The sequence below is a fragment of the Chenopodium quinoa genome, unplaced genomic scaffold (genome assembly GCF_001683475.1).
Source record: "Chenopodium quinoa cultivar QQ74 unplaced genomic scaffold, ASM168347v1, whole genome shotgun sequence".
Lineage (NCBI taxonomy): Eukaryota > Viridiplantae > Streptophyta > Magnoliopsida > Caryophyllales > Amaranthaceae > Chenopodium > Chenopodium quinoa.
The window spans coordinates 1434410-1447068 of NW_018743099.1; the positions used below are offsets into that span (position 1 = coordinate 1434410).

At 36.3% G+C, this 12659-nt stretch overlaps 1 protein-coding gene across 1 annotated transcript; it reads left to right on the forward strand.

The window, feature by feature from the left end:
• Positions 1 to 2418: 2418 nt before the first annotated feature.
• LOC110731907 lies at positions 2419 to 3285 on the forward strand. The gene has a single exon (XM_021911825.1). It carries the CDS (start codon positions 2419 to 2421, stop codon positions 3283 to 3285), a length of 867 nt encoding a protein of 288 aa, XP_021767517.1.
• Positions 3286 to 12659: the final 9374 nt, after the last annotated feature.

Sequence of the window (12659 nt, forward strand, 5' to 3'; positions counted from 1 at the left end):
CTAAGATTAAGACAAGGGAAAAGCAATATTCCATCCCACAGATACAAATACTATGTAGGGGCACTAATGCACTATAATTATGATTATAGACGATAGTAGCACTCCTTTGTTCTTTAGAGCTGCTGTGCTCTTCTCTGCTTTGTGCTGCTTCGCTCTGCTATGTGCTGAAATCTAATATGCTCTGCATGTTTTTCTCTGTCAAAATTTGTTCTACTCTGCTCCGCAACGTGTGGAAGCCCAACTCTGCTCTACTTTGCACTTCTATGCTTTGTTTTGTCCAGCTCTACTATGCCCAGAAGCTCAAAAGAACAGGGCCTAAGCATCCTAGTAAATGTCGACGTTCTTTCCTTCCTATTTCAGAGGTACCGATCTCTCAATATATTATGTCTTTATATTTTGAGGATGTACAATAGCGTAAAAACTACATAATTAAGCTCATAAGTAGATTGGGGCATTTAGATTTACATTTTACGGATGTAACAAAAGTGAACAAAAAATATAATATACATAATCTACAAATGTAGGTTAGGAATGTCTTCTTGCAAGACTGTGTCCTAATTTAAAAAAAAAAAAAAAAAAATTGTGTTCATAAAAGGGTCTATATCTTGGTGTATCGGAGTAGAATATCCAAGAAAGACAACATGAATTGCTACCCGATTTCCTACTTGGTAGATATGTTGGGACTTGAAGTTCAAGAAAGGATCCAAAATATGCTTGACATTATTAATCAACAGTTAGAGCTTCCAAGAGCATTTATATTAACTCTACAAGATATAAATAAGTGTTGGATTAATAAAGATATTGAAGATATTATGATCTCTGCTAAGAGGAGGCCATTGCGAAGAGCAAAGGCTTCTGCGAGAAAAGTCAGGCAAAGCCTAGGTTGTAAGTACGGCCAGCATAATGATTCCCTAAATGGTCTCTAATAACAACACCAGCAAATGCTGAATTGTGAAGGGCGGAACCATCAAAATTCAGCTTACAGTAGCCCACCTGGGGAGGGGACCAAGATATAATAATAGGGGAGGGTTGAGCTTGAGCACTAGTATGAATAGGCTTATTGTTTGGAAGGTGGATATCATCCAAGATAGAACAAGCTTGTCATTCATGATACAAAGAAAAGGGGCAAATATAAATACTATTAGTTATATATGCAGGTTTTTTTTTTTAGATTGGCAAGAAAAATAAATACTCCCTCCGTTTCTTATTTCTTACAACAAAGGGGGGTAGCACAATTCCCAAGTCAAAATTTTTAAGGGAATAAAGGTAAGGTTAATAGCATGTGATTAAGTTTTAAAATGGAAGGAAGTATAAGGGACCACCCTTTTTTTTAAAGTTTGACATGGGCTGATTTTTGGGAGGGTGTACTTTTCCCTCCCAAATTTTCACCAAATTTTAAAAATCAGAATTTAGGCACTTAATTTTTCCCTCCTCTTTCTTTTTCCCCAAGGAAGAGAGGGTATAAATAGTTCAAAGCAAAAACAGAGTTTCATAATTGTCATACACCAACATTTTCATCTACCGCCTAATGAATACATATGAGCTTTAAAATCAGCAAAAGTTAGCACTAAAAAAGTTCTTCAACTACCATAAATACAACCAAATTACTTCCTAAAAATAATTAGTGCTAAATTAGGGGCAGCGGCATCATTCAGATTTCTTCCAAAAGCTGGTTCCGTTTGAGTTGTCCAAAAAGTTGCATCCTCACCATCATCACCATCGCCATACCTGGTTTAGAACAAGGTAATATCTGTTACTGGAAACGGATATGGAAGATTTTTTTTTTTCATTAGAGCAGTTGCTAGGAGAAGAACAAGAAGTTTTATCAAGTGACTCATCACTGTCCAGTACAGATTCAGAGGATGAGTATGCTGCAGAGTGGGCATACTCTCAGATTTGACAGAATCAACAGACACAGCAACAAGGAAAGAAGAGGAGGGACCTCACCATTAAACAGAAGAGGCAAATAGTGGATGTCATTCTGTTAAAAATGCAAGGAGGAGATCTGCCAAGGGGTTTTTTTTATCACAACAAGCTAGAGAGCATGACATTCACAGATCAACAATGTCAAGATTGTATGCAGACATTAAAAAACAAATGGCCCAGGGGAATGTCATTGATGTCAGATCAAAAAAATTGGGAAGGACTGGTCCAAAACCCAAAGAGTACTCTGATGAATGGTAGCAATCTGTGCCATTATACAAAAGAACAACAGAGAGAAGCTATGCAGGTGCACTAAATGTTTCACATTCAACAATTCACATTCAACAATTCACAGATTAAGGAAGAAAGGAAGACTGAGGACACATACAAGCAAAAACCATCCTGCATTGACATCCAATCATAAGTGGCAAGGTTGAAGTGGTTTTAAGTCATATAAACCCAATTCCAACTCAAGGGGACCCAAAGTTTTTTGACATGCAAGAAGTCATTCACATAGATGAAAAATGGTTCTACTTGAACCCTGAAACCAGAAAATTCTACCTCCTTCCAAAAGAGGAAGATCCATACAGGTGCCAACAGAGTAAGAGGTTCAAGATCAAGGCCATATTCATGGCTATGATTGGGAAACCAATATATGCAAGAGATGGGACTCTTTTGCATGATGGAAAGTATAGTATCTTTCCATTTGTGATAAAACAGATGGTAAAGAAAAAGAGCAAAAACAAAGAAGCTGATACATTGGAAACAAAGGCTGTACAGAATGTCAACAAGGATGAAATCAGAAAAATGCTAATGGAGCACATCATACCAGCAATACACCAACAATGGCCAGAGACTGTCCTTAAAAATGTGAAAATTCAATGGGACAATGCAAGGCCTCATCAAATCCCTAAAGATGAAGAATTTCTTACTGCTTGTCATGGTAATGGTTTTAATATTCAAATGGTTTATCAACCAGCTCAGTCTCCTGACTTGAATGTTTTAGACCTAGGGTTGTTTAAAGTCATTCAGTCCCTACAATATCAATCCTTCCCCACAACTTTGGATGATTTAATCAAAGAGGTTACCAATGCATACAATGCTTTTGAGGTAAAAGCAAACAAGTACATATGGCTCACATTACAGTCAGTCATGATCAAGGTCCTTGAAAAACAGGGAGGAAACAACTTCTCACCTCTTCATATGAAGAAGAAGAGGCTTGAAAAGTTAGGTGTACTACCTAAACACCTACATGTGCCTAGGCAGTTGATACATGATGCAGTCAATTATCTAGACACAATGTTCATCCCAACAACAAATGGAGCAGAAGAAGATCTACACATGGAAGTTGATGCTGACTAAAGACAATGGAATGCAAAGTCCCTCACAAGTATGTATGACTGCCACACATAACCTTCTTAGTATTTTGCTCACTTAGGTAAGAATTTTTGTTTGTTATTTACATGTTACTAGTATTAGTATGTAATTCTTAGGTTATGTGTATTTTGATGAAACAAATGCAACAGATGTAAGGCAGTCATGTAAAGTAAGGGGATTTGTATTTTGGAAATTGTGGACTAAATGGTAAGATGTTTTTTACTTTGATATGAATGCATGCATGGAAAAAACCTAAGATTGAAAGACCATCAGCAAGGGTATGTGTATATCACTCAGTTTAGCTAGGGTTGTTACCTCAACACCAGTGCCATAAGGCCACTGATGGAGAATGCTACCACTAGCAACTGCTATTCAAATGAGTCCCTTCATCATATGGCTCAATCTAATAAGGCATAGTAAGACAATACCTAGGTTGGGACTCAAAATAAAATCAAATAGGTTGGGACTCATAACTCCAAATCTTCATTAGGCAACAGAATAGCATGACAAACAAATTTAGAGGGTAGGCATAACATAATAAGATCTTAGGGGGGCAGTTGAAACACAGACATATATGCACAAAGATATTCCATAGGGTTGTCAATGTGCATAAGAGTGGGACTCTTAGTAATATAAACTCAAGAACAACACAACCTGACTAGTAGTGGAACATTCAAGGCATCACAGAACAACCAACACAGAGAGTACCACAAGGCTTGTGCAAATAACAGGCTAACCAAATTCCTAACATAACACTGCATCATTCATCAATTAAACAATCCCCTGGCCATTATTTAACCAAAACTTAAGGCATGTAATACCCCGTATTTTTATGTATTTTTATAAAGTATTTAAGTATTAATAAAATGTATTGTCAAGGGCTCAAGTATTTTAATTAAATATTTTAAAGGGTTAAAGTATTTTAAATATAAAGTTTTATAAAAGTAAAATATGTTTTGGGCCAAACGTTTATTAATTATTGGCAATGTAAAATTATTCCTACATACTCTTATTGGAATAACCCATTTCAAAACCTATAACTTAAGCCCTATCCCATAACTCAAGCCCACATTTTTATAAGCCCAAATTTAACCCTACTCTCTCTACTCTATAAATCCCCAAAAATTTCCCACACAAAAAGGTTAGTCTTATTTTCTCTCTCCTTTGTTTTATTAATTTGTGTAATTATAATTATTGATTTATGGGTTTTGATTTTATTGTTTGAAATTAATTTAATTAGTATCAAATTGTATTTTGATGATTGAACTTTATAATTTTCATATTTTGTAAATTTTATAATCTAGGGTTTTTAATTATTGAAAATCATGATTCACTACAAAAAAACTGAGAATAGGCAACACTTAAGATTGCAACACTTACAGAAATGTTCCTCTTAATAATATAACGCAATAATATTTATTTGTTACCTTGAACTGAAGTAACGGAAAAAAAAAGTGTTACTCTAGACTATATAAGGCAACAGTTGTTACCTTTTTCTTGTCTAAGACAACAAATATAATAATTGTTGCATGAAAAGATAACAATAACAAAACTATTGTTTGAAAATGCAACATTTTTTCATTATCTCCTTAGATGGCAACATTTTTCATTTGTTGTCTTTGTAAAAGTGTTGCCTTATGTATCATTTTACCTTGGCTTTCAAAATTGTTGCCTTTGAATAAAAATGTGTTGCCTTATGAATAGACAACGGGGGCATAAATTACGCCTCATATGTGTTGCCTTAGCTACAAGGCAACACTTTTTTTATATTAGGCAATGGTTTTTCATTGTTACCTTTGCTTTATTTTGTTGTAGTGATTTTAGGGTTTTTATGAATAATCGATTTAGGGCTTTTATAGTAAATTTTTTTTGAAATTTCGGTGATTATAACTACTTATTAGTTTAACTTAATTCCAGATTTATTTTGAACACGCAAATTCATGTTTTAATAATTAGATTTCCGTTTGTTAATATTAATCTCGTTTTAATCCCGATCAGGTTCTAAACTCCTCCAATTTTGATAAAAAAAAGTAGTTTCGAGTGGAAACAACGTTTTAAGAAAGAATCACTACCTTTGGTAATGTGCACTACCCTCTCGTGGCCAAATTCAGCCTCTAATAAATACGATTTTCGAGCAGTTTTTGATTTTTAACGAAGTTTTTTTTATGCTTTAAATTTTATCATTGAGTTTAAAAGGGGTATGAGATAATTTAATGTTTCTATGGATAATTTAAGTATAAAGATGTATTTTGATGAAGTTTTAAAGGATTTTTGATTAGTTTAAAATGTTGGAATTTTATTTAAAGTAGTATAATTGTGATTTTTAATAAAAGGGTGTGATTATCCATTAAAAAGGAGTTTAATTAGGGGTTTTTAAATAATTTTCAGATTATTATAAGTTATTTAAAGTGAGCTTAAGTTGCTGGAAATTGTGTATACAAGGGTAATTAATGTAGTATTATTGTCCCTTTATGTAGGAGACTTGGTTCGAGAATTGTTGTAGAGTACTCGGTTATTTTAAGAGCTTATTTGAGGTACGTACGCGTACTTAGCATATTTTGGTGATGTAGAATCATTCTAGGTTTGATTTCAATTAATTACAAGTAGTATCATGCTAAGGTTTATGTATGGAATTGTGAATTTATGATGTTTGTGATTGAATTGGGAAGCATGAATTATTTGTGATGGTTATAGATTGGAAGATTATATTTTGGGCATGTTGTGTTTGAACCACATTTTTATTTATGGCATGTTAGAAGGCATGATTAATTAAACTACATGTTTAATTATGTTTGGAATATTGAAAAGGAATTTTATTATGGTTCAAATAATTTTTATTGATGCTTTAAGCATGAGGAAGGAGCTATATAAGTGTCTATGTACACAAGGAATAAATTGTATGTTGGTGCCTTTGTGCACTTAAGGTGTTTTTAACACCGAGGGATAGGATTTTTGGCGCATTATGCGTTTAAGTTGTCTTTGACACTGAGGTAGAATTAAAAAGGGTTCAACATTAAATAATATGTGGCCACTAATCATTCAAGAATTAAATTGGTATGTTTGGTTGATTGAATAATTATGGTTGATTGATTTATTATGCTTTGAGAGTCATCACCAAGTCCAATAACATGTAAATAACGTAAAGTGAAAGAGATTACGCACCAAAACTCTTGGAACGTATATACCTTGAGTATGAACAATGGGGGGAGTTATGGGGTTTTATATTTAACCATAACTTCTAATGGAGTACAGGACGTTGTATATTCTTTTTTTATTATTATTATTATGCGCAGGAATTCCGCCACCTTTGAGTGGTTTTGTCGCTGGCACGGTTAGCTCCCGTGTCAGTTAACCTCAAATTTATTTGGGGGAGGTTAGGAGGTGGAAACCCGTTCGATGCGTAATCAATGCAAAATGAATTAATTAGTGTCTAGTCATTGTGTCTTGTTGATTGGTGTGTATGCTTGTGAACAGGTGCAATGAGGTAAGTGTGTGTTGATAGGTGAAAGCATGTTAGTGTGGCTAATTTACGCTTATGTACTCAGCTTTGTTGTTGTGTGTGTTTGTGTGTTTGGCCATATCTTTACTTTGGCCCTACGACGACCCATTTTCTAATGGCGAGTAGTGGGGACAAGTAGAGAGGAGGTTTTCAGGTGATGAAGCATATTCATGAATGGGCATGGGTGAAGAGCGAATCATGCTAGTTTCTATAAGTATATGATGTGTTTAACGCTTTAATTATTTATGATATTATTATCATGCATGACTAACGCAAAAGTTTTAAAGTCGGTTTGGTTTTAATAAGGGCCTACAATGGTTCCAAGTTGTAGGATGGTTTTCTTTTACTTCGTTTGACTTTGGTTTTGACTTTACTTTCGTTGGTTGACTTTTCAAGTTGACTTGTTTTGAACGGTTTTAAAGTTAGTCTTCCGCTGTGTGTCTTTGATGGTTGACTTAGCCGTTTTCACGGTGGCGGTAATATCTTAGATATTCCTATTTAAATTTTTAAACAGGGCAAAACGTGTATTTTGAAAGAAAGGAATTTCTAGGGTGTTACAAGGCATCACACAACAACCAACACAGAGAGTACCACAAGCCATATGCACACACACTTCATCACAAGACAAACAAATCCAACACAATAATAAGAACATTCCTTGTATAGACAACAATCATAGAGGGACTCATAACACAAGTAAACCAGCAACAATAAACCAAATGGAGGAAAAAATAAAGATGAAATGAGGAGAAGAAAGGTTATATGCTGCAGGGTTAATTGGCAGAGAACCAATCAGGATGCATATCCCTCAGAAAATCCATGTAATCCTCATCACAGAGAAGCTCAGGATCAACAGGTAGCCTAGATATGACCCTTTTCATCCCTGAGAGGGACCCTTTCTTCTGCTGTTTGGCTGTCACCGAATCACCACCTTCGACCGCCGCCTTTGCAGCGAACTCAATCACCACCCCTTTAGAAGACCCAACACCTTCCCCCTTCACAGATCCCTGCCCTTTAGTTTCCTCTTCCAGATCTGAAACCTCAATAGGGTTTTTGGGGGTTTTCCCGGCCAATTCAGACTGGACCTCACTTTCTTCATCAGAAGGCACATCAAGCTTCGCACCATGGCGAACCCTACAAGAAAGCGGCCTCATCCGAGCATGGCGCAAGGGTTTTATCTTCCCAGAATCTCTCTCACAGATGTATCGAGTCGCACCTGGAGGGAGGTCATCCTTTGGTGGTTTAGGGGGGAGATTCTCAAAGCAAAACAAGGAAGGGTCGTTTTTTCAGAGGAACTCATGGTCGTTGGAGAGGAAAAAAGCTAGATCTTCAAGGGGGATAAGGTGGAAATTTAGGAACAAGGAGAAAGCGGCGAGTTACAGCAGAAAAACTAGGGTTCCAAAAATACAGGAGAGAGAAAGTGTCGAATTTAAAGGAAGATGAGAGAGACGGTGAAGCCATGGAGTAATTGTAGGTAGTTGAAAAATCTGGAGATGAATTGAATGAGGTGGTTGGGAAGATGAAGAGTTTTGTTCTTCAATCAGTAGGATACAGATAGAGGGGAGATAAAAGGGTTGTGATTTTTTTGGTGGGAATGGTTAGTAAATGATGAAGACTTAACAATCTCATTATAAATTAGTTTGGGGCAGTTAGTATTTTAATGATACATAAACAAGGTTAAAAAGGTAAATTGACCTACTAAAATATACTAAATAAGGAAAAAAGAACATTTGTTGCAAGAAATGTGAACCTTCCATAAATGGAAAATGTTGCAAGAAATAAGAAACGGAGGGAGTATTAGATAGCCTTCCTCATGAGGGAAAATGTAGATTATGTATGTGTATTCATGTAGATTATGTAGTTTAACTCTTAGGGGCTGCCTAGAATGGGTGTAATGGGAGGGGGAAAAATACATGAGTAAAATTTCTGGATTTTTTTTAGTATGGATCAAGGGTAATTAATTAGTGGGGTAATCTTTTTTTTGGTAGAAATTAGTGGGGTAATCTATTTCCTTAAAAAGAGGGTTAATAATTACCCACCTCCCCCCCCCTAGGGTAACAATCTCCCCTGTAAAAAAATAAATACTCTCCATTGTTATACTGTATCTTCCTTCTCCCCTGCTTATACTACCTCCTTCACCTCCATATCACTCCGCCCAATTAAAGTTGTTGGCCGCCATTATAGCCTCCCGATGGCAGCTGCTAGCCGCCACCATAGCTCATCAATTCTAGCAAATTACAAACAAGTATCATGAATTGAGCCATTGGTTGAAGAGATAGTCGAACAAAAGGTTAGGACTTTGGATCTTTCAAGTGAGGTGATGCTTGTGGTGGTCTCGAATTTATCAACGACATGATTGTTGCCGTCGATTGCCATGAAGTGGTTGTCTTTACCACAGGATTCTTGCCAAACCTTTGAAAATGAATTATTACTCTATGAATCAATACTCAAGTAGAATCTACCCCATTAGATATTACCCCCTTTTTAATTTCTGGAATTTCAGACATGCCATTAGTGCATATGTATATAAACTTGAGCTTATACAGGGTAGATTTTTGAGCACCTTTTATGTAGTACAAAAGTTGAATAATAAATGCTATTGAGCATTTTTTAAGTAATACAAAAGTTGATTAATAAATGCTATTGGGGATTTTTCAGTAGATTCTAGACATAGGTGGGTGATTTGGTGGGGGTGGGTTCTTTCGGCCTTTTAGGTAGGTAGGGGTGGCTTAAGTGGTGGGCACTGGTGGCGCCATGGTGGTATGGTGGTATGGTATTGCCAAGGGTGAGTTGGTAATTTTTAGATCAAGGTTAAAATTTAGTCATATAATATAATGGCAAAGTTAGTCATTAAACCTGGGCACCGTGCCGGGCCGGGCCGCCGCGGGCCGTGCCTGGCGGGCCACGGGCTGGTTCGTGCCATGCCCGTCGTGCCGGTGGGCCCAGGATTTTGTGCCGTGCCGTGCCGGCCATTTTCACAGGCCAGCGCACGGCACGGCACGGCCCTCGTGCCGTGCCGGCCACGTGCCGGCCTGCGGGCTGGTGCAGTTTTCAAATTTTTTTTATTTTTTATTTTTTTTTTTGTTTTTTTGTTTTTTTATATGACAACATTATAAATTAATAAGTTTATAATGTATATAAGTTATAAAATTATAATTATAAGTTTTATAAGGTTATAACTTATAAGTTTATAACTTATAAGTTATAAGTTATTAAGTTATGAATTTTATAATTATAAGTTGAATGTTTATGTTTTATAATTTGTATATTCAATATTTATATTTATATATTTACTTTATACTATTACTTTAAAATTTAATGTTTATGATTTATTAGTAATTGGTATAATTTTATTTTTTTTTAATATGAATTTACAAATTGTAACAAAACGGGGAAAAAAGGCAAATTGGACTTTGGATGTGAATAATGCGTACTTTATATTATTATTACTTGAGTTGAGAAAATTGTACAATGATAACAATGATAAAAATCATACAATGATGGTATTAAACAAAAATTGGAAAATGATAAAATTGATATTTTTAAAATCGTACAATATACAATAATTGTCTATTCTTGTTCTCCTTCTTCTTGCTCGTCTTCGTCTTCGTCTTCGTCTTCGCCTTCGCCTTCAAGGTCATCGGCTAGTTTCATAGATTGGGAACTAGCCGAACCCGAACCGGAAGCGGAGGTTCCTTCTTCGTTGTCGTTGTGGTCGTAAGAACGGTCTTGTGAGCGATTTTCCGCATCCAACCAATCTTTGAAACACACACACATTTCTAGTGTTTCGGGTTTTAGACTTGTTCTTCTATCGTCTAAAACCCTTCCGGATGCGCTGAAAGCTCGTTCGGAGGCGACGGAGGAAACTTGGATAGCAAGAATGTCTCGTGCCATTGCCGCCAAAGTTGGATGCTTCGAGCTTTGTTGTTTCCACCATGCAAGGAGGTCGAGGCTGTTTATCTCATCGTCGTCCATGCCTTTGGTGAAGTCGTAACTCAGGTACATCTGCAACTCCGAGACGTCGCTTTGCGTTCTCCTGATTGATGAATCACCTGAAAACCTTGAAATCAAGTTAGTAGCTTGTGAAAATAAATGTTTGGCCTTCTTACTTACGTTTTTGGATGGTTGGGAAGGCCCTGAGCGAGGAACGGTGCCATATTTGGCTTCATAGACTCTATATAAAGCAGAAAACTGATCCTTCACATTAGTCTTATAGTTTTCTACATCATCGTCAAGAAACATGCATTGAAAGTAAATGTCAACTAACATAAATGTGTTTTCATACTTTTGCCTAGGATCTAATATGGAAGCAAAAATATAAATCAAAGGAATCTCACTATAATATTTACGCCACTTTTTTTCCATTGCTGGAAGATACTGATCATAATCACTTTGATGGCGATGATCAGCGAAAAGTTGGGCGAGTAAGCATGCATTAGAAAGAAAGTTTTGAGCACAAGGATTGTAAACAGTAGAAAAACAATACGTCATGTTATATAATAACTGTAAAAATTGCATATATCTTTCACAGTTATTCCAATCATCATCATACAAAGCATTTTGTGGAAATTTTTGGTTGTAAAATAATGTTAACGGGCCCTTGTACTCAATTGCCTTTGTTAACATGTCATAGGTGGAATTCCACCTATTGGGCAATCGGTTCTAATTTTTATTACCCTTATCTTTTGTTGTTTTAGAAAACTCTTCCATTCTTGGTATCTCATGTTAGAGCTATTAATAGACATAATAGCATCTCTGATTTTGCTGTAGTATGGGCCAATTGCCCGAACTCCATCCTGTACACATAAGTTAAGTACATGGCAAACACATCTAGTATGAAGAGCTTCACCGTCTAATAGTACATCGGTTAAGTTTTGTTTGATAAGATTAGCTGTGTATGTCATAGAGGTTGCATTATCAAAAGTCATAGACATCATTTTATCTCGAAGGTTGTATTCGTCTATTGCTTGCATTAAATGGTGAGCAATGTTAATGCCGGTGTGTGGGTATTCCAGCATTTTGAAATGTATTATTCTTTTTTGTAACATCCATTGATCATCTACCCAATGGCAAGTCACACATAAATAGTGATATTTATAACCACTATCCCAAGAATCGGCTGTTAAAGATACTCTACAGTTAAGGTTACTCAATTCGGCTTGTAACCGGACTTTGTACTCTAGAAAATTTTTCATTGCGGCGGAACGAACGGTTTTCCTAGAGATTCTTTTATGTTGGGGTTGTAGTGCTTTGTTAATGTAGGTGTTGAATGCGTCACTTTCCGAGAAAAGAAAAGGTTGTTCGGCGTGTACTATCATTTTTCCTAGTTCATCCCTATCCCTCTCATAGTTGTATGTAAAGCCGTATGGATGGAATTGAGAAATTTTGGGCTGGGTTGGATCACTAGCTGGTTTTGCACAAGCTTTCATGTGTCTAGATAAGTGTCCCGTCCCGTTTTTGGTAACTGCCGTGAATACACTATTACATGTTTTACATTTTTCCCATTGTTCACCATCTTTACTTAGGACAAAATAACGCCATACCTCACTCCTTCGGTTTTTCAAAAGTAGCATCTCAGTTTCGGTTAACCATTCATGATGTGTGTGATGGTTAGTAGTGGGACTAGTGGGAGTGGCAGTAGAAGGGGTAGAACCGGAGGGAATTCGGGTACTTTCTTGGCTACCTTGGCTAGAACAATAGTTTTGTTGATCACCGATATAATTAGGTGGAAATTGGTATGGTGGTAGTGGAAATTGGTTTAGTGGTGGTGCTGGAAATCCCGACGTATTATATGGCTCATAGCCCGGGGGAAGTAAATGGGGTCATTGGTTTGACTCGTAATTTGGGGGCTCGTTGTATT